Source organism: Nothobranchius furzeri, chromosome 4 (genome assembly GCF_043380555.1).
Source record: "Nothobranchius furzeri strain GRZ-AD chromosome 4, NfurGRZ-RIMD1, whole genome shotgun sequence".
Classification (NCBI taxonomy): Eukaryota; Metazoa; Chordata; class Actinopteri; order Cyprinodontiformes; family Nothobranchiidae; genus Nothobranchius; species Nothobranchius furzeri.
This window is the reverse complement of record NC_091744.1, coordinates 11063667-11091136: the sequence shown is the minus strand read 5'-3', so window position 1 is coordinate 11091136 and position 27470 is coordinate 11063667. Positions and strand designations below refer to the sequence as shown.

Genomic DNA, 27470 nt, shown 5'->3' with positions numbered 1-27470 from the left:
CTGGAAGGGAAAGCAAACAGTTGCAAAAGATATAGCAAAGTGTTTTACGATGATAAGCTTTTGAAGAAAGCAGCACGTACCGTCACACATACAACAGGGTATCCATTGGATGGATGGGGCCTCTCTCTACTTTTAGCTGTGTCGTCATACATGAGGAGAGAAACCACCTGGGGAACTGCAGGGAAGGTAACGTCTGCTACACTGTCCATCTCCTCAATGTACACGATGGCTTTGTTCATCTGGCAAGAAGATCATGGACATAATTAGTTGAATTTGCTTGTGAAAGCTATATATTTTGTCGAGGACAGTAGCTGTAATCGTCCCTTTGTGCTCACATATTGCATATTCATGATATGCAAACGTCTTGCCTCTGATTGGCGAAAAGAAACACAACTCTTCCATTCACTCTTCTTTTTGTGTTATCTCCACAAAAGACACATGCCAGAACGTGTTCCGCAATGCTGTGGAGTTGCTATTGCTAATGGCTTCTACTAGCCAAGACGTGCTCTGCTCTCTTTTTGTGCAAAATCAATCCAGGCCTTCATGATCACAAGCCAAGCTGGGTGAGTCTATGAATGCACATTTACAGTGTGATGTTGAGCTGTTGTTTCTTCTGATCCAAGAGTTTTTCCATCTATTGTCTTACAGCGGCTAATGCAGGAAGTAGGGGTAGAAGACTACTTTTACGTTCTGGTATTCAGAATCAAAAAAGTACAAGTATTGTGCCTTTTTTATTGAACCTCAACTTTGAAATACTTCACCAAGCATGTCTGATTCCATGCTAAAACATAATAACTACCAGTCAGTCCAACCCATTCATGCTGAGTGTCAAGTGTGGAGGAATTGGGTCCCATTTTTTAAGTCGTTGGTATGACCCCACCGTGGATTTGAACCCACAATCTCCCAGTCTCAGGTTGGACACCCATACCAATAGGCCATTGACATGATTTGTGCTGGACTTTTCAGTGTTTTTATTTATTTGTTATTTCCATATCTGAATTTAGGGTTTATGTTCTTGTAAAGTTTGTCCTTTTCATTACTTGCTCCATATTCTTCTTCCACTTACCAGTATCCCTTCCCAGCTTACCTAGCGTTTGGTTTTCAAAATCAGTTGTCATAATGTCTGTGTTGCTTTGCTTTCTTCATTTGCTGCTTTGTTTGTCTTTATGTATCAAGTCAACTGAGATTTCATTAAAATTCAGGGATGGGTACCGAATTCGGTACTTTTTAAGGTACCGACTGAATTCCATAGGACCGACCGAGCACCGATTCACGTAATTTCAAATGGTGCCTCGTTTCCGTACCCGTCCATCATAACGAGAACTTGCCAAGACAGCTGCGCATGCGCAAGAGCATTATGTCGTCGCTCGCTGCGAACCAGTTGTAAACAGAGCAGCATGGTAGAAAGAACGCACGCTAAAGCTTGGGTCCACTTCACTAAATGTGATGGGTAACTGGGTGATGATGAAACCAGCGACAACGATCTAAGTGAGACATCCTCATCTTAATCTGCTACGGTAGGTAAATATAATTAGCTTGATATGTTAGCTTCCGTTTCGCTAATGGTGCGTTCGCTTTCTCCTCGGAACTCCGAATTCCCGACTAGAAGAACGTGAACACGCTCTAAAGTTTGGCTTCACTTTACTAAATGTGACGGGTGAAGACGAAACCAGTGACAACGATCTAAGTGTGAGGCATCATCATTTTAATCTGCTCCAGCAGCTAAATAAACTGTTTAAGATAACGTTAGCTTGGTATGTTAGCTTCCATTGCTACCATTGTTATCAGCTAATGGTGTGTTCGCTTTCTCCTCGGAAATTCTAACTTCCCAGTAGGAAAAATCAAATGAAAAAAGGAATGAAGATACACAGTAAATTTAGTTCACAGTAAAGATGTTTGCTTCAGTTTAATTATCAGCTTATAAAACTACAAGGACGATGTTAAAATACAAACCGTTGAATGTTATTTATCGTGATATTTATCAAATATTGCTATATATTGAGAAAAATATATATTTAATTATAAAAGAGAATTAAAATAATAAAATCTCAAAAGTATCGAAAGTTGGTACCGTTAAGTACCGGTATCGATTCGTAGGTACCGGGAATTAGTACCGGATCGATTCAAATGTCAAAGGTACCCATCCCTAGAAACCACTCAAAGTTCCATATCAAAACTCGATTTAAAGCATGCAAATGATGTTGTACGATTTAGAAATATGTTAATGTTATCTTATTACCTTCACTGACACTGTTTTCAGAGTTAAATGAGAGAAAAGGTGATATTTGAGTTTTAGAATACACTCATCATTAAAACTCTCATCATTAGTTCTCAAAGAAAGTGAACAAATCTGTATTTTAACAGTCTTTAAGCAATACTGTAAGGCTAATATAGAGATGTGAAACATTTCCTCATTTGTAAAAGAGATGTTGACAGGAATAATAGAGAAACATAAAAAAAAGCTTAGACCTCATCCCAAAGTAGTATATAGTACAGTCAGTAAATATGGATATGCATCTTCAAGTCACAGTTTAATTTAAACATTGATCAGCTTTCGTGTTTTGTAAGTAATTTGACTAAGTTCTGAAGCTGATAATGGGATATGGGTAGCTCAGGAGGTAGGGCAGGTTGGCCAGTGATCAGAAGGTTGTAGGTTCAATCCCGGCTCCAACCAGGGAATGCTGCTGTTGTGTCCATGGGCATGACACTTAACCTGCCTTGCCTGCTGTAGGTGGTCGGAGGGACTGGTGGCACCAGTGCATGGCAGGCGTCGCCTCTGTCAGTGAGCTCCAGGGCAGCTGTGGCTACATTGTGTATTATAAACTGGAACGGCTTCCACAGTTTCTACTTTAGCAATAAATCAGTTAATGAATGAAAAACCAAAGAGACAAAAGTAGAAACCCAAACAAAACTTTATGTTTGACAAAAGAGAGGGAGGGATTCATCATGGCACGTTTCAACTTTGAGTAAACAAACATTTTCACTAAACTGATTATTTGTTGCAAACCTGAAGATATTGTTACAGCTTTTATACTGACAGCACAGACAACATTTCACCGTCTTTATTATGGGAAACAAGAAAAGTGGTTTTAAGAGGGAAGATTAGTAAATTCATCTCACAGAAAAAGAAAACAGCATACAGACATCCAACATACAGTCTGTTCGTATGCAGATTATATTATGTTCTTTTCAAGTTTCCATTTAATTCCCTCCAGGAAGCTTTCAGTGTTTTTCACCGCTTTTCCTAAATCTTTGACTATACCACGACTTAAAGAAAATCCATGACCGTTCCATGTTCTGACCAGATGCTCTGCATCTCAAAATAACGCACTACACCTCTCACCGCTGGAAATGTAAACATAAAAAATGATGAATGGTTTTAGCTTCACTTGACTTGGCTTGGATAAGTTACTAATACAAGTAGTGATACTAATTTACTAGTAGTACTAATAACAGTTAAACTCATACTAATGAAATGTTTTAGTGATTGTTTTATTGAGATTAGCCAATAAATGGATCAATCTTTTGAAAGTAATAATATTCTGATTGTTATATCCTGGATCAGCCTTCAACGGTTAAACAATAGCAAACCATGCTTCGACACAAGCATAAATCAATAGAAGATTTCCAGAAGTATATATAAAATGATGTAAATATCTGGTGCAGAATTCAGAAGTATCTTTTAAATGAATTACGGTATAATACATCTCATAACAATTTAGTGCAAGATGACCTATTCCTGTGACATGAATGGCACGCGGCTAATGCAGAGTGAATGGGTAGAATGTCACAGTTCTGTTTATAGGTTTGTCTTCGGTTTGGCTCTGTGGGGACGTTCACCTCAGCGTCTCATTCCACAGGGAAAAGCTTTTTATAAGGCCGTGGTTTGGGTGTGCTGACAGCATTGCCAGCTGCTGCCTGTCTATTTTAACACAGGCTGACACGACAGGATGCATGTTCAGTGCTGCTGCTCTGCACACACACACACACACACACACATGCACGTACACACGCACGCACGCACGCACGTACGCACGTACACACACACGCACGCACATACACACACGCACACACACACGCATGCACGTACATACACACACACCCACCCACCCACACGCACGCACGCACACACACGCACGTACACACACACACACACATGCACGTACACAAACACACACACACACACACACACACACACACACACACTGGAATTCTTTCCGGTCCTGTGTGCATGAGCTTATGTGGGCCTCGTGGCTTACACTCACCTGTACCTCAGCCACCATGTTGTCATCAGGCTTCATGTGCACCGTGAAGGCTTCTCTCATCTCTCTCTGACCATCGTACAGGATCTCGATTTCAACAAACTGCTTCTTCTCGCCCTCTTTGAACTCCACGTCTTAAACACCGACAGGAAGGTGAGCAGTGATGATCAGTGACAGGACTTTAAATACGTTGTCTTACCTTCTGACAGCGGGTTGTAGTCATCTCCAGAGGTTGCAGATCCATCCTTTGTGTGCACTCTCACTACGGAGACCTTTGAGGTATCTCCGAAGCGCAGAATGGGAATCTTCACAATTGCCATGTCACCTTTTACCTGGGGTTCATGTACACTGTACTTGATCTCAGAGAAACGGATGATGGGCTCTAAACAGGAAGCAGAGTTCCGGATTTATTAACGTCTGAATGAGCTTATTCGTTTATTTAAGCTTAAAGGTGCATTATGTAAGAATGACATCCTGTGGTCAGATTTGGGTACTGCAGTCAATTTTCAATACAAACAAGTAGCTCTCACTCCCGTTCCACGAGTTTCATGTTGCCATTTAGGGCTCAGCGCCAGAAGATTTTGGATAACAAGTGAAGACGAGCCAAACACAGTAACTTGATAAGTAGATACATACATTTCATTGTAATACTGAATTTTTGGTAATTGAAAAAGTAGCTTGAGACATTTTTAGATCATTTTGTTATTCATCATTAGCATTTTTAGCTCAACGTTAGCCTTCTTGACTTGATTTTAGGGTGAAACAAAAAAAATGCAGTGGCTTCTTAGAGGTACAAGAAATAACTTCTGGGTCGCTCCTGTTTACTGGTTTACATACTGTCCACAACTCTGGAGCTTTTTGCCAGCTGGTGTCGATTTACAAATGTTGATGCAGCAGCATGAGCTGACGCAGAATTGACAGCTCCCAGATTGTAAACAATGTTTATGTCCCTCTTCAGCTTTATTAAAATAATTACAACTAGTCTCCATCCAGCTGGCTGAGAAGGAACTCTGTTTCAGTCTAACATGATAGAGACACTTGACTGTTTTGTGATTATTTCACTGTAAAATTATTTTACCTTTAAAGTGAAGTAATATTTGTTTTTAAAAAACAGCAGTAGTTCCAATAAACTACAGTTGTTTCGTCTCATCTGTGAGTGCTGTAAAATACAACTTTATCAAATACTGAGGCTTAGTTCACATTCACTTCACAAATTAGTTCACATTCACTTCACAAAGCACGTACTGTCTTTCTCATCTGTGATGGTGACCAGAGCTTCCTTCCGCTCTCCGATCAAGGCCCCATAGGGAGACTTGCTCTTGGGGTTTCCCAGCACCAAGCGGAACTCCTCGTCCTCCTCGTGGACCAAGTCATCCATCAAACCAACCACACACGGCTTCTCAGATTCACCTGGGGTGTAAACAGGGACTAGGTAAAAGATAGAACTAATACAAGAGAGAAACACAAGGTAAGACTTATGACCTGGTAGAAAAGTGACGATGGATGCATCGGTGTTTGGCCTCTCACTGTAGTCCATCATGACCTGAGCCGATCCCTGACGAGTGTAACAGCGAACCGTGGAAGTGAGGCTGATGTCTCCATTTCGATACAGCACAGCTCTTACTTCCCCATTAGACTCATCCACTGTGTAGCGGTCTTCCTTGAACTGAACCTTCGGTACTTGAACCAGAAAAATCAACAAGTCACAGAACCTTTTAACTAACATTGAGTCCATCCCCTATTTGAACCAAAAACCAATAGTTGCATACTACAAATGGCATTTATATGGATTATTACTACTGAGTCTTGTTTTCTAGTTAAATTAATTTCATTTTTTTCATGAGATTAAAAGTGAGAAATTCTGTGTTATTCAGATGAGCTGAAAAGAAGAGAATGACCTAATACATGATCATCCATTCTCAAATGTTTAGGCCAGTAAAATAATGAGCATCATTAGAGTGTTGTTAGACAAAATGAAATAATGGGTTCATGAGGGAGTATGTGTGTAATTCAAAATATTAAGCTTACTTTTAAAAAGCTTTGAAATGAAATATATTTGTATTCCATATTACAGTGTCAAAAAGGTAACAGAGTTACACTACTTTGAGTTACTTATGGCAAAGTAACAAAAAAACAGCCCCCCCCCTTCAGGAATTAGATATGATTTTTTTAAAGAAACGTATAAACGTGATAGTCTGACCCTGTACTGTGATACAATTAAGGCAATGCATATTTTTTTAATTTCTTTTTGCTAAGCCCCCCCCCCCCCCCCCATACAGCCCCATGCAGTTTCAGTTGGGCCCTGCTCAGCATTAGCCAATAGTGTTTAACAGCCACTTACATGGCGATGTAGATCACAGAGTGTGCACGAGTGTTTGTAGAAGTACCTAGACTGATGCATAGCTGGTGACATTTTTACATTTTACACATATATACACACACAGACACACACACACATTCACAGAAACACACACACACACACAGACACACACACACACATTCACAGAAACACACACACACACACACACACACACACACACACAGAAACACACACACACACACACACACACACACACACACACACACACACACACACACACTCACAGTCAGTGATGGTGTCATTAATGGTGACTGTTGTCCTGCTCGGCTCTCCTAAAACAGCATTCATGGGCATTCTCAGTACAAGGTCAAAGGTCTCTGGCCCCTCCAGCTGCGGCTGACCCAAGTCATCCAGGATGGTCACCCTGAATGTCTGCATCGTTACGCCAGGAGCAAAGTCCAGGTTGCGACTGATGCCAACATAGTCGAGTCCAGCTGGTAAACAATGAAGAGGAAAACAACTAAATATGTTGTTTTATACAATGACAGATACAGACTTCAAGGATTTTGTTAGACTGCTGAATTTTACCTTCTGCAGAAACAGGATCGCTCTTCCTGGAGCGGACAGTGACTGTGGCAGTTTTGGAAAGGTCAGTACCAGTCCTCCAGACCTTCACCTCAACGTAGCCTGAACTCTCATCCACCACGTATTCAGGCTCCCCAAAGTACAGGGAAGGCTCTGCAAGATTAGAGAGTAATCTCAGTTTCATGTTCTCATTGCAATTTTGTTGTTCTAAGACAAACACTTTTCACCAAGAATAAAGCTAAGTGGTCCCACCACAGGAAGAGATCTGTCACCCATCTTATCTTTTCTTCTCTCAACCATCCTCCTTCACTTCTAAGTCCAGACATCTCTGTCTGAAGTCCACGCCAAAGGGATGAAGGCATGACCTTGAAAAATGAGGACTGTGCTGGTACATGCATGCAGGAAGATGAGTAAGTGTAAGGGATGGTTCAGGTCTCTGATGATAGAGGGCCTGATAAGAAGCATGGTCAGAGATAGGCGATGGCCAAGACAGAAACTACTTCAGGGCCCTGCAACGCAATGTCAATTTATCTCTCATCACATGTGTATAAAAGCTTGCTTTCATCACATGTTGTCCAGCCAGTGCTCCGAGACATAAATGACCAGACTCAGGCCAACAGCTTTTCTGGGGAGAAAAGTGAAGCAAAATAAATAAATAAATAAATAAATAAACAAATAAATAAATAATACAGAAGGGAAGAAAAAGAATATAGAAAATGTTGTTAATGTCATCGTGATAAGTCAATAATTATTAAAGATAATTAAAATGAGCCAGATCCAGGGTGCTGTGTCTTGGAAAGCCCGCCTGCCATCCTCATATTGGTAACTTATAAAGTAAGTAATAGTACCTTAAGTGTTTTTTAAAAGGTGACTGCAGTCATCCTTTTGGATTAATTACAGCTTTGGATCCACTAAATGTTCCAATAAATCATTGATTCATGGGGTTTTGGGATTTATTTCTTAAACATGTAACAAACTCTTAATAATTCCATCCATCCCTACATCCATCCATCCATCCATCCGTCCGTCCGTCCGTCCATCCATCTATTCCTCCAGCCAGCCAGCCAGATCTCCTTCCATCCATCCATCCGTCCATCCATCCATCCATCCATCCATCCATCCATCCATCCATCCATCCATTCCTCCAGCCAGCCAGCCCGCCAGCCAGATCTCCTTCCATCCATCCATCTGTCCGTCCGTCCATCCATCCATCCATCCATCCATCCATCCATCCATCCATCCATCAAGTTTCTTTCACTTATCCAAGGTTGCAGAGATAACAGGTTTCAGAGTAAAATGAAGAAACACCAACTTTCCCAGAGGATTGTACCTGGAAAACATCTGTTGGGGTTGACCATGACTTATTGTTTTTAAATGCTTTAACCAACTGACTTATTTTGATGTGGCGGAGCAGCAGTTCTGCAATGAGCTCTACTCAGCTTTAAGCCTGAGCCTGTTCACCCTACATTAAAAGCTCATTCCAGCAGCTTGCATCCAGGAAGTTATTAGTTTTGTCACGATGGAAATCTAATGCCCCTGGGTGATATATAAAGAAAAAAAAATTAAATATATTGTTCTCGAGTTTTGAAGCTGGAACAGAAATTAATGTTAGTTCTGTCCAGCTGATGCTGATGGAAAGATTTCTGGCACAATCACAGCATCTGGTGACAAGAGGAAATGCCTGCCGGAATGGCAGCTTTGAGATCAGTGGGAGGAAGAATCACACAAATACAGTAACAACAGAGGTCGGGTGCTGCTGGCATTTGCTCAAACCACTAGTTTACCCAGGCAGACAGACAGATGCCTTAACACACACACACACACACACACACACACACACACACACACACACACACACACACTGGTCGACCCTGAAGTAGATTTATGGTGTAGTGTGACTTCAGGACCTACCAAGATGTAGACCCACAATAACGGCTCAGACAGAGGTGTCCTCTGTTGTCTTTTCACATGTCTGGGAATGCATGCAGCTTTATTTATACAGAATGTTCTTGTACTCCAAGCTGATGCACCAAATTATCTTGGTTAAAGGTCAAAAGTGATGGAGTCAAAACGTGAAGACAGAATAAGTTGAAATATTTTGTCAGGGGGGGGGGGGGTAAAAATCTTGAAAAGAAAGTTGTACAAGTCCTGTAGGCTATCAAGGTTGATGGGACAGATGTAAAAGATGCATTCTTAAGGACAATGGGCCCCTTTTCTTCACCACCTGCTCTTAGGTCCCTGTAGGCACAAAGGATGGCCTCTGAGCCCCCATCATCTCCTCTTATATCAATAATAACATGGAGGGTTACCCAGAGAACTCAGTCATTTGCCATCCACAACCCACTGAGGCTGTAGTTTTCCTGCTGAACACCTGCCTATTGTTATCCCATATTTGACTCACCGACTGATGCATGAAGTAAGCAGAGTTTCGGCGACAAAGATGACAAACATAAACAAGGTGAAGCTGCTGAGTTATCTTTTGAAGGCATCATGGTCGCTACACTTCGGCTGGATTACTAATGCTGAAATACCAAAAGCAGCAGACTCACCCACTCCCACTACCACTACAACTCCTCCCATTCTTCAATTCCGCTCTAATTCACAAAGTCATAGATGTAAAGTGTCCACTCACCGTCATCGCTGTCAGCCAAAATGGTGACTTTGGCGGATGGGAAATGGGGCCCCACTTGGCCCCCCATAGGCATACTGAGGCTCACGTTGAAACTCTCGTCTTCCTCATACAGGGAGTCATCAATGATGATGATGCGGCACCCTTTCTCTCGCTCATCCTTATAGAAGCGCAGCACACTGGTGTGGTCCTCGGGTCGGGTGATGTAGTCGGAGTAGGAGAGCACAGTGCTGGGGATGGTGCCGGTGGCTGAACCTGAGGAACAATGTGGGAATGTGGAGTTTAAAATGTTCACATTGTAAGTAAGATAGTAAGCTTTTACAAAGAGGCTCATCTCACCCTGGTGAGTGTAGCAAACCACCATCAGTTCCTGGTTGGCATCTCCTGAACGCCTGACCGGCACCAACAGCTCTCCAATATCCTCCTCTATCTTGAATTCTGCTTGTGGAATAAAAACTGTCGATTCTGTTTTGGAAAAAAAAAACAAAATAGCACAACTAATTACTAAGTCGGTGGTATTGTAGAGACTTTTGAATCTCTCAAACACCAGATCCCTACCATCTCCAGGGTCCACAATCTCCACTGTTGCTGCATCCGGATACTCCAGCACAGCCATGACTGGATCCGACAGCTGAATCTCAAAGGTCTCTGAGTTTTCAAACTCCTGATCCGTGAAGATCTTCACCCTCCAGGTCGCTGTTGTCTGGCCTGGGTTGAACTGAACCTGCTTTTGAGATTTCCCACGGAAGTCCTTGTCCATCTCAGCTGTGACATCCTTAGTTGCAATACCTGAAGGGGATAGGTATGTGGAGGGAATTTGGTTCTCCTAAGCCACTATTACATCTTGGCCGACTCGGCCTGATATTGGTTGGGTCAGCCCGTCGCCATGCGTTCAGGTTTTGTTTACACACCCAAACCCTAACCCCAACCATAGATTAGCAGTACCAAAGCAGCAAACGGTGATACTGCAGAAATAGTTATCGGACGGCCTTGTGTCTTGTGCTAAATGCTAAATTTATTTATTGCCAAGTTTGCTTCTTAATGGCATAAAGCTTTGGCATGGAAATATTTGATGGAGCCAAATGGACTGGTATTTTACTGTGGCCTTCATCAGGATATTCCATGTGTGCTTTCATTAAGTTTGACTGTAGAACAGTGAAACAGTCAAAAATAAAGCAAAGGTTTACCCATCCACCCACAACAAATATTTAAAGGTTCATTCCACCTGGAAGAGTGCCATTTGCATAAGTCTCAAAACATTCAACTATTTTAATATTTTTTTCTAAACGGAGTGCTGTGATTGACCCACCATTGTGGACCAATCACAGCATTCCATCGCTTTGAAACTCTGATAGAGAGCTGTGACTGGCCCACCAGAATGCTGCTTGGGGCTGCAAAGGTTCCAATGGAGCATTCCTGGATCAAACTTTGCACAGCAAGAATTTGATCTAGTTCACTAGGGCACAGACACCCTGCACAGAAAATTCATTTTGTCCGCTTTTGTCCACGATCTCATTATTTTGGTGACTTTCCAAAGCTCGTGACCATAGGTGAAGGTGGGAACGTTGATGGAACGGTAAATCAAGAGCTTTGTTTTCCAGCTCAGCTTTCTCTTCACCATGACAGATCGGTACAACGCCTGCATCACTGCAGATGCAGCACCAATCCACCTATTGATCTCGTGCTCCATCTTTCCTTCACTTGTGAACTAGATCCCGAGACATTTAAACTCCTTCACTTGGGGTAGGACCTCATCCCTGACCTGGAGAAGGCATTGTACCCTTTTCCGATTCATGCAGTTTACTTTTGGTCAACAATTAGTTTTTATATGATGCAAGTGAAGCAACATGTGACTCCTGGAATGTCCCAAATGTGGCAAGGTGGAGAAATGAGGGCCTGGGCGGGATTCGATCCCCAGACTCCCGGGTGAGAGTCATGCACACTAAATAGTTAGCCAAAGGGACATCCCATTGGCCAAGTAGCCAGGGTGCATCATCAATTGGGATACAGCGCTCACACTGTCACACAAGCTTTTTAGAAGAGCTACCTTTTTAGGGTAACAGGACTGAGTGAAAACCCAGGGACACAACTAAAATGTATATTCTAATAATAACATTATACATTTTCATTGGTTTTAATTACATAAACCACATATGGGATATGTAGTCAAGCAAAGAAGCCTAAAAATACATTTTCATTGGCATTTTACTATGTTTCACTGTGAAGTGTAATGTTATAGAGTGGGTACAAGCGGCAAATGCTGTTTCTTCTGTTTTGAAGGTAGTCTTTTTTATCATTCCTTCAATCCTAAATCCTAAAGTTGCTATTAGATCATTATGGCTCACTTTGCCCAAAAAGAAAATGTGTTTTAAAGTACACCTTCATGGGCATGCATGGATTACTTTCCAGGGGACAGAAATGGCACCCATTCGGTGGAACGACCCTGAAGAGGATGTTGATATTTTACTTCAGATCCATAAAGTCAATATCCAAATGATAGAAAATGAGCAAACAACCCTGTAATTGTGGGAAAAAATATTTCTGTTCCCAACTTTTCTCCAAAACACAAGTAAGAAAAGTGAAAGGCAACACATTTGACCATCGACACTCACTGACAAAGGAGGTTTCTCCCAGGTAGCCTCTGCGTTTCAGAGTCACCTCCAAGAATTTGGCATCTTCGTCCACCAGGTAGTATTCCCTTTCCAGAGAGATCCAAGCCCAGTTCAGCCGGAACGGCTGAGGTTTGAGTTTGTTTCCACCTGTAGTGAAGATAAAAGGCATCCATTCACTCAAAGCTCCTTTATATACTGTACTACAATCCATTACGAGTCGATGAAGCATGTAAACTGCAATTTGTGGTGAGCTCAAGGATAAAGAGACTAAGAAGGGCATTTTGTTTAGGAAGGGAAACACGATAGCTTAATACCCGGCTCTATCAAAATCTGTCTTGGCTGCAGTTAAAGATATGTTTTTGTTCTTTTTTACTTTGAGTCTCATCCTGCTGTATTTCATCTTCTGCTTAAATTTCAAATATAAGTAGGGCATGCACAAACATGGCTTAACTTTATACTGATTTCCAGAACAGTGTTGTGTCTTGTCAATCACAGCACTCTACATTTGTTGGGGGGGTCAACAAAGAAAAACTACAAAGATGGTGTCGGCTCAGAATCTGCGCTCATTAGAAACAGCTTTGGCATCAAATTTGAACAATTTAGACTTGAGCTCTTCTTTGAGACATGAGCAGATAGACGTCCTTTATTTCTACTTCTTTTCCAATGGTGTACGGCAAACTGCTCTGTTGATTGATTTTCTTAGTGATGAATACGACACATTGTTTATTGCTGATTGGTCCTAGCACTGTCTAATGCATGCGGAGACAGTTTGAAAGTTAACGGTAGATTCTGCCCCTCAACTGTTTTTTTAATGGTTCGTAGCCAGACTGTTTATTTAGAATGGCTTGCCAGGCCAGCAGTCATTCCCAGGACACACTCTGAAGTTTACACATTTTATACGTGCTTTGCTTAAATCATAACAGAACTGCTTTGAATAAATTTTGTCTTTTCGCAAAATATTGTGAACTGCTATACTGGTTTTAAATGGGCATACATTTATTACTTCAATAAATCTCTGGTGGTTTCTTACTTAAATTAATGCCTTTTTAGTTGTCCTGTGTGGAAAGTAAGCTCTGGCACTGTTTCAGAAAGCAGAAGTTAGTCAGAGAGTCGGGGTCCAGAAAATGGCACAATCTGCAGTCTTATTCACTAATATCCATTGACATCTCACTTCTCATTGGCTAACAGTACCATGAGTCTTCTGATCTTCTCTCCTGTGTAAAAATTGCATTGTTGATGTGCCACCTCCTCTAATAACACAATCCGAATGTTTTCTGCTAACAGTTGGCTTCTACTAGCCGAGACACGCTCTGCTCTCTCCTGGGAAGCTAAATAGATACAGCCTTCCACGGTTGCAAGCCAAGTTGTATGAATCCATTAATGCAATGGATTGAGGTCCATGTGGCAGGGGTGAGGTGGTGCTCACTCCTCACCCCTGCCACATGGACCTAAGAGATAAACCATCAACCCTGCTCAATGGTCAACTTTCCTCGTGGGGCCACACCCATTAGGACAGTGGGAGGGTTAAACTCAGCGTGACCAATCATATGAAGAAAATGCAAGTATTATACGTTTCTCAGTGAATCTCGGCTTTAATGCAACTCACAAAAAATGTTAGATTTAATCTACAAATCATTAACCTTTGTAGTCAAGATGGCCGCCACATCTACAACAGTAGTTACATTTCAGAACACAGCCTGAGACAAAGATCATCAATAAACATAAGAATTCAAGACCTTTAGTTTAATATCGTAATGCATTATGTAGCATGCTTAAATAACCACAATCTCCCCTTCCAAATGAATATTTTTATCTCACTTCAACCTTATCTGGTTCCTTTTGATTTGTATCATTTGCACTCTGTATGATCTTCAGGAAGTATATAACTGTTCTCGCAAAACTGAAGTGACACTCACTAAGTAACCTCTAAAGCTCTAAATAAAGTAGCTCTTAACCAGATCCTTAATCCACACTATCTCATGACTCATATAATCCCTCTGACTGTCAGATGAGATTCATTCACTGACTTGACAGCCACAAATTCAGGTATGCTTAAGATCATATGTTTCTCCTGCATAATTGAATTTTTTTTCCGACATGAGACAAATCTTGAGGCCCTTTGGATCAGAGGTTAGAAAGGGACATTTTTCTGCATTTTGCCCAGAGACAAAGAAACTTAAGTTTAAGACATTTTAAAATTCTCGGATGTGAAGGAAACCATGTTTTTTTTTTAAATTGGCAGGTTTCTAATTCAATGTGATTCAAACTGCAAAGCGAACTGGACATTAGCCTTCTATAAGAGGGTCTTGATAAACAAAGAAAGAGGAACTCAGAGAGGACAATGGAAAAAAAGTCTCACAATAAACCGGCGGCAAGCTCAGTTTGCTTCAGTGAGAAAGAAAGAGGCTGTGGTCTTTATGCTATGTGACTGGGGAGAATGAAACCACTTGAAGGGGGTGTGTGAGGGGTGGTGGCGGGTGGGTATTTGTGATGAGAAGGGGGACACTTCCTCAAAACACACATGTCAACACTGAAGCCAGACCGGGCAAGGTAACAATGGAGAAAAACCACTCTCGCCGCCAGGCTGAAACATTCTCAGATGGAGCTGATAACAGAAATCCTAAAATAATAATTAAATTGTATGAGATTCTCATTCGATGGTATCCTTAATATGACTAAAATGAAATATTCAAAAACTTATTTATGATGATTTATTGAGCTAAATGCCTTCCCGACCTTCTACGTATTCTCCATGCTCAGGTTTCCCGCAGTCACGGCTAAAAATACTGAAAACATGCAACATGTCTATTTTGGATACTCAAATTCAATCAAGTGTTTATGCACCACAGACACTGAAGTACATGAAGAAAACATGTGCATTGATGCATTTAAAACAGAAAAAATCTGCTACACAAATAACCTCTGACCTTAAAATATTTGTGCAAATTCTGCAGCTATTAATGCCCCAGCTTCCATTTCAGTTTGATGTAGTGTAAAAAGAAAAGAAGAAAGAAAGTCTTTGACAAGCTTCAATTATCAGATTGTTTCTGTACTTGAGAGCAGGTGAACTGGCTGCCGACCCTGTTTGGAGGCGGAATGAGGAAAAGCTTAGTCAGAGGCTATCATCGAGGCTTATCAAAGGAACACGGCCAAGACAAAAAAGCTGTTTTAGTTTGGGGATCAGAAAGATCAGGAGGATTTAGGTTTCTGCATTACAAAGAGTAAAACAACAGAGTTTTTATGAATCAGGCCAGAAAGCATCCGTACTTCTGTTATTCATCAGCTGGTACAAGCTCAAGGGGAAGAAAACTAAAAAAATATTTCCAACACATTAGCAGTGATCTCTAGTAGGAATGAATGCCTTGTAAGTCGTTCACTGGGGAAAAAAAGCTCCAGTGCACCTGTTTTAGGAACTTGAAGCCTGATCAGATTTGCGCTTCAGACGGCTGGATTTGGAGTCTTATTTTCTGGTATTTGGACAACTTGCCTCTGACTGGCTAACTACAATGCAACTCTACCACTCAGTGCACTTGCATACGCATCAGAAATTGCCCTAAAAAGATTTATGTTGTTTTTATTTAAATGCACGTAAACACGTTAGTCTGGCTGAGGGTAAACTGGTTCTAATCGAGCTGGAGCAGTAGCGCAGTATGCAGTAGCAATCCCAATACACTCTGCACGTAAACGGGTCAGCCAAACGCAACCGGTTGGCCCGCGTTCCGAAAGTGACAAGGCCATGGAAGCGGTCTTATGATAGTATCATTGCCACAAAGTAAAACGCACAACACCATAAAACATTAAAGTATGTGCCAAATGAGCTGTGCTGCAGGGTCGTTGTCCATTTTTTCAGCCATTGTACGAATCCTGTTTCAACTCCGTCTGCTTCACTCCCACCAGTGCTTGTTTACTATTTGTGTTGCTATAAGCTAACTGGAAGAATGCCAACATGAAAGGGTGCATGTCGCCACCCACTGTACTGGAGTGGAGCAAACTTCATTTGATAGGTTGGTTTTCTAATGCCAATGCTAGGATAAAGACTCCCAGCTTATTACCATAAGATCAACCTGGATCGACTTAGATGTTGGTCAGTTTCTCCACAAACAATCCTGAAGGAGTTCTGCAGTGTGTTGGAGTTGCTAATGCTAATGGTTAGCATGTACTGTCCAAGGCTTTCTCTGCTGTTTCATGGATGCTAAACCAACAACAGCCTTCCCCGTCGCGAGCCAAGATGAGTGAGTCCATGAACGTTAAATGACAGTGTGACGTAGATCTGTCAGGCTTTTCTAATCTCAGGATTTTACTGTCTAGTTTTGATCAAAAGCTAATGCAGAAATAGCCTATATGAATATATAGGATGGCCACGACCCATACGGATCTCAGTCATGGGGCGAGATCTTTGGTTGTCTTTCAAACTGTCTCTGCATGCGATTGGACAACATACAATGTGACATTCTCCCACTACGGATGTCAGTAAACGGGGCAGTTCATCATACTCTGTCAAAGAAGATGCAAAGCATCCTTATTCTAAATGAACTCAAGTACCTCTATCTACTCTTCACTTGAAAAAAACCCAAGTCTACATGATCCAAAATTGATGCCGAAGCCATTTCAAACAAGCCGTCACCATCTTAGTTTTGCTCAGTGACAGTGACATCCCGCCCACCAGACCGGTAGACGGCTATGATTGGCATGGATGCTTGAGCCTGCTGAGGTATCCTGTATCTCTGCTTTACTAACTTTTCCTCAGTATTTTGACTTTAGTTACAACATGAGGATTGCCTTTGCTCTTTATAACAATCTCACATGGTAGAATGACCTTAGGACAAAAAATCTGAGTTGATTTTCAGGCTGAGAATATCAAAGAGAAGATCTTCCTCTCTTCTCATGTCCAAACACTTTTTTCTTTTACTGCCGGCAGAGTGACAGCTGTGCTCCTCAGATCTCCTCCCCCTCCGGGTCATCCTGTTCTGGCTTTGTTGGCTCAGGGGGACGAACAACTGAGAGGGACAGCAGGCCACTGTCTGGGTGGGCCAGAACCACCACTATGGCATGCCTCCTGCCTGCCTCCACATTGTTCTAAACAGTGTAGGAGTGGGGAATCTCCCTTTTTTTACTTCTTTTGTCAGACAGAGAGCTGGAAGCTGGCATGAGCTGGGAATTAATCAGGTTCCCACGGTAACGCAGACAGGGTGCAACAGAAAGTGATGAAATCCTGGTGAAATTTCAAACAGCTGTTGAGAAAAAGTTTTATGTCTGACTGATGGTCTGATTTATTGGAGTTTTTATGGTGCTCATGCCTGGCTATCAAACCCAATACTCACAGTAGCCGCTGGGCTTAGCTCACGTTTCCATTAGCTTTCAAACTGACAATGCTCATGATTTCTGCTGGGATTGAACCTTTTACTGGTATACTTATAAATATCACTGTTGGCAGCTATTTTTTAAACTAGCTACAGTATGAGTCATCACTCATGCCTTCAACTGACCTAAAGTGTATGCTTTCTAAATGTAGAAGAAAAACTACGGGGACTTCAAATAAAATACAACCTTGCAGGATGGCTTATCTCATGAAATTTGAAGTAATCATGTTGCAAATAAAGCAGGATCAGAACAGAGCATTAGAGCCACAGATTTCAGTGCACAGCTCCGCGCTCATCACCATACATAGCTGCAGCGAGACAGTAGGTCAGGCCAGAAATATTACAGGAGAGGAAGGTCAACACGAGTCTCTGCATGACGTCTGTCTGCATGATGCAAGGAAGGGCAACCTGCTAAGAATATCCCCATCAAGTGACACACATCGTATTATTTCATTTCCCCATCAATCATACTGTACATATATAAATAATGGGGAGGTTCCAGTCAGCTATGCTCAGAATGTGAGTGTCACATGTTTTGTGAGTTCTCCTTTGATCGTAAAGATGCCAAACGTTCACTTAGTGCAAAAAAAAAAAAAAAAAATAAATAAATAAATAAATAAAATAAAATAAGTGAACCCCACAAGGATTAAAGTCATTTATTCTGTGCTCTCTAAGGAATTTTTTTTGGGAAGTACATTAAATTCTGCATCGATACTTGTGTGTGAGGATGTTAAAGATCACAAAGAACAAGATGTTTGCCATGCAGCCTCTACAACTGCAGGTTTTCTGACTTTTGTTTATCAAACTCTTATCAAGTTTAAAATGTATCAATAATATTTTGCTTTATGATTTCCACCACCAATCCCTGGTTGAGGTTTGCTCAGGAATGAAATATACAAGTTTGGTCATCCAGTCCCCTGTTTTTTTTCTTGGGCTGTGTTATAGAGCTCCGGGAGTTGACGTCACTTCTCCCGGCATGCAACAGTTCAAATCGAACGGCGCCATCTTGGCAGGCAGAAGCCCGCAGCTGGACTATTTGTTATTGTCAGAAAACTCAATAAACGGGAAATATGGTAGATTCCTGTTGTGCCCCAGGATGCCAGAACAGACGCGGACAACATAAGGAATGAGCCATCTACAGGATTCCCCAAGATCTGGAGCGCAGCAAACGTTGGATCATTGTAATAAAACGCGCTAGTGACCGGGCTAAAATGAAACTGTGGGATCGCGAGAGTAAAGGTTTTCGCTTATGCAGCGACCGCTTCATATCAGGTACTTAAACAACGTTTCCTCAACTGTATATGGTATTTATTTTAAATGCATTTATTACGATTCTTAGTGGGCTTCCTAAACTTATTTTGGCGTGGCTATTTCTGTCTTATTACTCATAGCAACAAGTAAACGTCACGTAAAACGTTGCCTCGTGAGTTCTGCGTGCTGCCGTTTACGTGTTTTATGATCACAGCAATTAACCGGCTAAGCTGTATTTAATTTTTAAGCAATGGTTGATCAATTGTCAGATCACACATAAAAAGTACTTTGGATTGCTATTATCTGTCTCACCGAGACAGATCTCAGACAGATCCTGAGACGCTCCTGCCTGACATGTTTATTTTATTCACGTAAAAAAATCAAACTAGTGATTTCTCTTGGCGTTCAGTTTATACATTCAAACAGCACAGCACTCTATTTAAACTACTTACATGTAAATCTATGTTATTTGTCCATCCATCCATCCATCCATTTTCATCCGCGTATCCGGAGTCGGGTTGCGGGGGCAGCAGCCTAAGTCGAGAGGCCCAGACTTCCCTCTCCCCAGCCACTTGGGCCAGTTCCTCCGGGGGAATCCCAAGGGGTTCCCTGGCCAGATCCGGTAAGAAGTCCGCTCCAACAGCTTCTGGCGTTTTAACAAAGTATCCCAGGGGCACGGTAAGGGTCAGAGACGTTTAGTCTATTTAATTTCTGACTATATAAAACGATTTCTTTGGTTTTAAAGTGTGAAGTAAACTCCGACGGAGTAAAATCCAAGCCGATCCCATTCCTTTTGTTTACCTTTGTTGCCTGCCAGCATGGCATCTACTCTGAGAGTCACGTGACATCCGGAGCTCTATAGTGACAATATAAAATTACAATGTGCATATATGTAATTTTCAATCTGGTTTTTAATCTCTAAATTCATGTTGTTTTTACTGTTGTGTGCAAGGATTTTTAAAGTGAGATGGTCATGTTCTTATTTTCTTTTGTTTGTAGAAATGTGTGCTATGCGAATGCACGATGAAAATAAAGAATTCTTACATCTTCTATCTTTTTAAGGCAATCTTTGCTCGTCATTGCAAACAGGTTATAAAGAGACAAAGAATCAAGTATTTCCCTCGTTTAATCTATACATTCGCAGTGGTCTCTAGTAGGAATGAATGCCTTGTGAGTCATTCTCGGCAGGGAAAAGTATACCGGCTCACCATTTCTCTGACCCACAAGTTGCCCACATCACAGCTGAGCTTCGGATTTTGGAGTCTTATTTCCTGATATTTGGACATCACCTCGGGTTGGTTAACAGCAATGCGACTCTGTCACTCACTCACAAATTTGATGTTTTAGCTCCACAAATAACAAAAGCCGGGAGGAGCTTCTGCCGTGTGGTGAAGTTGCTAATGCTAACAATTAGCTTAAACTAGCCGAGATATCTGCCGCTGATTCTTGGACGTTGAACCAACAACAGCATTCCCCATTGCGAGTCAAGATGGGTGAGTCCATGAATGCTAATTCCCAGTGTGATGTAGACCTGTGAGAATTTTTAAATCCTAGATTTTTACTGTCTATTTTCTATCAGAAACTAATGCAGAAGATAGGTGTAGGAAACTATTTTCATGTTCAGCCTGCATGAAAAACTCAGAAATAATCATTAAAAAATGTTTTTTCAGTCAACCACAAATAATATTATGTTAAATCTGTCGTGGTTACTTCTTTCCCATAAGTTATTTATTGTTACTAACCTGCATCTCTAAAAGAAGGGCTTGTCTGGGATCTGGCTGGACTTTTAAGATGTTTTACAGAAAATGTCACAAAACGAAAAAACATAGAAGCTTCAGGGACAATCGTTTTTTTGTGTAATTGTTCTAACTTTTCAAAATAGGTGTACAATAACAGCTTCCTCCAGTTGAGGGCTACGGTTAGGGTATCACTATGTAAACCCTTGCCAACCCAAACTGAAGCTATACAGCTTAGTACGACGGGGATGCTGCTATTCCTTCTAATGACAAAGCAATGATTGCTGACAAATTAAGGTTTTCCATCACTGGAGAGGCTCAGAAGGAAAGCACTATAAGTCAGTGACAGCCTGGCTAGGCATTGCAACAACTTTGCCACATGAGAGCAGATAAGAATAACCGCTGAAGCCATACGTCAGGGGTATTCAATTCTGGGCCTGGAGGGCTGGTATCCAGCACGTTAGGGGTTCTTCTGCTCCAACACACTTGATTCAGTAGTTGAATCACCTGTGCAGCAGCTCACCTGGCTCTGAAGAAGCCTGTTAATTACCTGCTGATTGAAATCAGGTGTGTTGAAGCAGGGTTAAAACTAAAACATGCTGGATACCGTCCCTCCAGGCCAGGAATTGAATACCCCTGTCATACATCATAACTCCACCCCCTAACAGCTCTTCAAGACCCATAAATCAAGCATGAAGAAAAACGAAAAAGATAGATGTTCTAAAAAAATGTGATTTATGTTTTCTCTTTATTAGGAAAAAGGGGAACTTTCAATAAGGAAATAGAAAAGCTGTAAAATCTTAAAAACTCCGAAGAGTTCTGAGAGTAATGCCCTGAAGGGTTCTCGAAGTCGTAGATGGAGGGAAAGTAAGAACATAGTGGGGTTTGTTGGAGGAGGTCTGAGAGCTTCTCAGAGCCACAGGGGGCCCCGACCTAGGCACCATTAACCACTAAATCTCCTGCCACTGTTGACACCACTGACGTGCAAGATCCCCACACACAGTCAGGAAGTCGGAGCAGAATGTAAGTTAATCTTAGAGCACAAAGTAAACCCAACATGACAAAACTCCCTTTTAGAGCAATTATTTTATCCCCTCCACCTTCCACCTAGCGTTTGAGAGGAGTGCACCTCCAGAGCCTCCTCAGCAACAGTTTACCAGTTATCAGGCTATCTGAGATTAGCTTGGATTTCTGTGGAGCAGAGTGACCACTGTCTTTGAAAGAGGATCTCCTTGGAGCCTCCCTTCTCATGTACACACCTGTCTGGCTGGGTTACCGCTTCACTTCAAGCTGCTTCTCTGTCTGTGGTTCTGGAGTCTGGAGTCTCCGAGGAAGTGCATTCCTCTCCCCGACACTGAATGATCGCATAACACCCGATCCACACGAGCCTAAGATCTCTCCAAGCTCAGAGGTGATGTTGTCACTGAAGGAGACGCTGAGGAGTCTGCTCCACTTTTCTGAATGCAGCAAATGTTTGATTTCTAGTGTTTATGTGATAATTAAACCACATAAACCTTTCAAAAAAGAAAAACTTGGCGTAAAAAGCAAGTCTATAAATACAGCAAATATAAACAAACTAAAAATTGGAGAGTTCAACTTAAATACGGGTGTTTTTTTCTTTACAGCCTCCTTTAACGATGCCTGGTGGACAGGGGTGCAAAACTGTGCATCTCTTGCAAAGAAAAAAGTATACATGGCTTCAGTTTTCCAGTTTTTAAGGGTTGTGGGGAGTTTTTGACCTGATCATGTGCACTGGTTAAGACTGATGGAACAAAGATGAACAACAGTTTGTGTTTGAGAGTTTAGTATATTGTGGAAACACAATGATAGGAGTGGTTCACTTGTTTAATAAGTACATTTGCAGTCATCTCTAGTAGGAATGAATACCATTCCATACTGGTGCACCATTTCTCGGACCTAAAAGATATCCGCATATCAGCTGAGCTTCAGACAGCAGGGTTTGGAGTGTCATTTCCTGATTTTTGGACATCTTGCCTCAGATTGGATAACAGCAATGCAACTCTACCAATGACTTGCAACGTGGGTGTTTTATCTCCACAAATAACACAAGCCTGAGGAAGTTCTGCCATGCTAATGCTAACGGTTAGCTTTCACTTACTGAGACCGTCTCTGCTGTTTCCTGGACGCCAAACAAACAACTGCCTTCCTCGTTGTGAGTCATGATGGGTGACTCCATTTATGCTGTTACAGTGTGATGCAGACCTGTGAGGATTTTTCAATCCTAGATTTTTACCATCTATTTTCTATCAGAAGCTAATGCAGGAGATAGGTGTAGGAGACTAGTTTCATGTTCAGCCTGCATGAAAAACTCAGAGTGACGATTATAATACCTTACCAAATTTATTTATATGGAGCGTTTAAAAACATAAAATGCCAATAAAACGGACAGATCCAACAGACAAAATAAAAGCCAATAAAAGCAGATCTAAACAGCAAAAACGGAAAGATGAAAATCACAATCTAAAAGTCTAATTACAAAGGTGAGTCTTCAGGCATGACTTGAAGACACCCATGGAAGGTGAGTGGTAGTGCATTCCAGACATACATGAAAGCTCGCTCCTTCCTTGTCTTGTAGCGCATTTTCGGGGTGCAGAGCAGCAGTTGGTCTGCTGAACATAGCGAGCGCATTGGCATGTAGGGCGTGAGTAAGACTGATAGGTCAGTGCCAGACCATTCAAAGCTTTGTATGCAAACAGCAGGATCTTAAATTTAACCCTAAATGCTACTGGTAGCTAACGAAGGTGCGCCTAAACTGGGGTTATATGGCTACATCTGTCTGCGCTTGACAAAAATCGTGCTGCAGCGTTTTGCACAATCTGCAGACAATTTGGGACTGAAGCTGGAGTCCTGATCAATAGTGCGTTAGCATAGTCCAGTCGTGAGGTAATGAAAGCATGCATCACAGTCTCCAAATGCAACCATTTCAAAATTGACATAATCAGAAATAATCATTGAAAAAAGTTTTTTTTTCAGTCAACCACAAATACATATACAGGATTATCTTACGTTAACTAACTTCACTTAAAGAAACAAAACAAGCACACTCAATCGCAGATCTTCTAGCCCGTTGCTAAGACTGTTTCTTTTTTCAACTTTTGGAGCAAAGCCATTTGATTTGTGTGGAAGGGGTCACTGAGGGTCACCAGAAGCAACATGTACAAACTTCTCAGGAAACAGAAATGCTAATGCAACCTTTACTTGTGTCTGAGTTAAAAAGCTACCTTCAGACAGTACGGTGGACGCAGTAGATAAATAACCAAATGATCATACAACATATTTTAAAACTCATTGAGAATCATAGAAAGACTCTGTGGCAAACATTAAATAAAGCTATAGGAAACTGGCCAACTTAAATCTTTGCTGATAATTCTGTTAATGATGGGAAAAGGAATAAAGAGGGTAAGACTTATTAGAAGAAAATTAGGAGACTATAGGAAGGAGGTGCATTAAGTTAAAACTTTGAACTAAAATGTTGCAGGTCATTTTTGTTTCTTTTTGCCCTCAGAGGGGTTGTGATCACCCGTTTGTCTTTAATCTTTGGTAACAGGCCTGGGAGAGATTTTTATCTAAATACTCAAATTAGCATTTGAGAAAATTATACACAATACTGTTGACAAAACACCTAAATGTAAGTTTAAAATACATTAAATGCATAAAAACCAGACCCTAAAGTCCAGCTTCACCCATTTCACGATTGCTGCAACTTCAGACCCTTCAAAACGGCCATAAATGTTTAAAACCATGAGTCTGATTTCCTAAATGCCTTTAAAAGAAGCACTTAAACCGAGTTAAACTGCTTTAGAAAAGGAGTATTTTAGTAATAAGTGTAGAAAAACCTGATTAATGAAATGTTGGCTTTTGTAACTCTGCCTAGAACCAAAAATTACAATTTTCAAAGTGTTCGAATAGAAAATCTAATCATTGATTTCTATTAGAAGCACCATTTGAATATTTCCAGCCATTCCACCATTTCCAGAATAAAGAAAAATCAATTATGTCACTTGGTTTAGAAAAACAAACTATTTTCAGAACTTTGAATGAGAGGTTTTGGTGGCAACACCAACGGCTGAACTGAGAGGATTATCTTAGGTGCAAATCTCCACTGACCTCGAGTTTTACCCTCAACACAAACAGCCCACCTGCTCAGATTTATTGGTAGATAGCCTGACCATTAGCATGCTCTGCAGCCGCATGCTCCTGCATGTCTGGGATACTGCCACCTCCTCCAAGAGTCACACTTCAACACTTCCCATGAGTGATTCACCATTTAGCTTTTATGCTATCTGTTTGATGCTTTCCCAGGAGCATCTGGGCATTTTATTTACACATGGCAGACAACATGCATGCAAAGTGATCATTGTTTACCTTAATATATGCCATATGAACTGTCACCTTTACTTGCAGACTGTGATTATGTAAAAAATGGGTCTCCTTTTGCAACACTGCACTGAACCTGGTTCAAAAAAACTAGGTGAGCAAACAGAAAACTTTTCCTGTGGTTAAAACCAATTTATCAAGAGTAAAGCTCTGCTTCAGCCCCTAATTAGGCCACAAGTATTAACAAGAAGAGTGAGAGCACAGTTCAAATTTAATGATGACGGAGATTAATTTTGAATAAAGCATCATTTGCACTACTCACAGACTGGACATGAGTTAATTAGCTATATAAATAAATAGAAATAGAGCCATCTCTTTTACCAAAGATTATTTTTGGGCAAAATTCACGTTTCTCAGGCCCTCATTTATAAAACTAACAAGAGTAACATTACTTTTTAAATGTCTATAAATAATGCATGTTTTGTATTTCTGACTGACTCTTTAAATGAGTGTTCTACGCCTTTAATAGTTTGACTATGTCAGCATTGTTTTCTAGACTGACATGGTGTCACTGTGATAGCCATGTGACAAGTCAACAGTCCACGTACTCAGAAACACTGAATACCAAATGCATAAATGACTGAAAATCCTGATGTCAATTGTACATTTTCCTCACAATCCAATAACCTTGAAAGTGATTGTTTATGCCATAGATTCTGCAGAAAATTCACTGAACTTTGGAGAACAAACGATTAGTTCTGATTGCACTGATGCGCTGTCAGAGTCCAAGCCCCCAGGCCGGGCTCTCCCAGCTGACTGGCTTCCGTCTTGGACCACATTACCCAGCATGCCCCTCGCGGGGATTCCCTCCACGTTCCACCGTGATCCATGATCAGAGTATTTCCAAAGCTACTACAGCTAAACCTCCACCTTTCCTCTTCAGACCTCATTCGTCAGCCTTTCCAGCACCGCTTTCAGCCCACCGTCTGTACAATAAAAGCTCTTACTCCCGAACCCAGTCTTCGAGTCTGACAGGATGACTGAGTCCATTAATCCAGCGGAGTTCGAGCAGGTGAAGAGAAAGATGGAGCAACTGGTGAACGAGAACGTTCAGCTCCACGCCCAGGTCGACCGGCTTAACACCAGACTGAACTCCCAGACCGATCTCTCCATGCAGTTGTCTACTGCCGTCACGGCACTCCAGCAGCAGGCTCATGCTCTCCACCTGCAAGCCCTCACTCCACCGACGGGAGAGCCACCCTTCAGTCTCCCGGAGAAGTGGAATGGAGAGACGGGGAGTCCAGACGGTCTGCTCGCTACCCTCGAGATGCAGTTCGAGTGCCACCCAGGACGCTTTCCCACTGCGCGTTCTCGAGTGGCACAACTCACCTCCCTGCTCACCGGACGTGCTGCAGAGTGGGCCGCTGCGCTCTATAATTCTAAATCACCAGACTGCAATGACTATGTTGCATTCGGGGCTGCCCTCAGAAAGACGTTTGTTCCACCCAGCAGCGAAATGGGGGCAGAGGCACGACTCCTAAAACTCAGCCAGAAGGAGTGCTCTGTGTGCGCTTATGCGTCGGAGTTCCGCACCATCTCCGCCAAGCTGCGGTGGGATGACTCTGCCCTTCGAGCCGTCTTCTTGGAGGGACTGGCAACCTACATCCGGGATGAGATGGCGGGAAAGGAGCTGCCCCAGAACCTGGATGAAGTGGTGGATCTGGCGTAGGGATGGGTACCGAATTTGGTACTTTTTAAGGTACCGACCGAATTCCATAGTACCGACCGAGCACCGATTCACGTCATTTCAAAAGGTGCCTCATTTCGGTACCTGTCCATCATAACGAGAACTTGCCAAGACAGCTGCGGATACGCAAGAGCGTTTTGTCGTCGCTCGCTGCGAACCAGTTGTAAACAGAGCAGCATGGTAGAAAGAACGCAGGCTAAAGCTTGGGTCCACTTCACTAAATGTGATGGGTAACTGGGTGATGATGAAACCAGCGACAACGGTCTAAGTGAGACATCCTCATCTTAATCTGCTCCGGTAGGTAAATATAATCAGCTTGATATGTTAGCTTCCGTTTCACTAATGGTGCGTTCGCTTTCTCCTCGGAACTCCGAATTCCCGACTAGATGAACATGAACGCGCACTAAAGTTTGGCTTCACTTTACTAAATGTGACGGGTGAAGACGAAACCAGTGACAATGATCTAAGTGTGAGGCATCATCGTTTTAATCTGCTCCAGCAGCTAAATATACTGTTAAAGATAACGTTAGCTTGATATCTTAGCTTCCATTGCTACCATTGTTATCAGCTAATGGTGCGTTCGCTTTCTCCTCAGAAATTCTAACTTCCCAGTAGTAAAAATCAAATGAA

The 27470-nt window shown here is 41.8% G+C and overlaps 1 protein-coding gene across 2 annotated transcripts in view; it reads right to left on the bottom strand.

Moving 5' to 3' along the window:
• The window catches only part of frem3 (Fras1 related extracellular matrix 3), a 42626-nt gene that overhangs the window by 4200 nt on the left and 10956 nt on the right, over positions 1–27470 (bottom strand). The window contains exons 3-13 of one of the 2 annotated variants that reach the window (XM_015965698.3): positions 12409–12555; positions 10355–10585; positions 10136–10261; positions 9800–10051; positions 7171–7320; positions 6867–7076; positions 5745–5942; positions 5508–5672; positions 4462–4644; positions 4266–4396; positions 81–239 (exon numbers count right to left, since the gene is read on the bottom strand). In XM_015965698.3, the coding sequence (XP_015821184.1) occupies positions 81–239; positions 4266–4396; positions 4462–4644; positions 5508–5672; positions 5745–5942; positions 6867–7076; positions 7171–7320; positions 9800–10051; positions 10136–10261; positions 10355–10585; positions 12409–12555 (1952 nt within the window). Of the gene's footprint in view, positions 1–80; positions 240–4265; positions 4397–4461; positions 4645–5507; positions 5673–5744; positions 5943–6866; positions 7077–7170; positions 7321–9799; positions 10262–10354; positions 10586–12408; positions 12556–27470 lie in introns of both variants that reach the window. The other variant, XM_070550076.1, reaches the window with a different exon arrangement.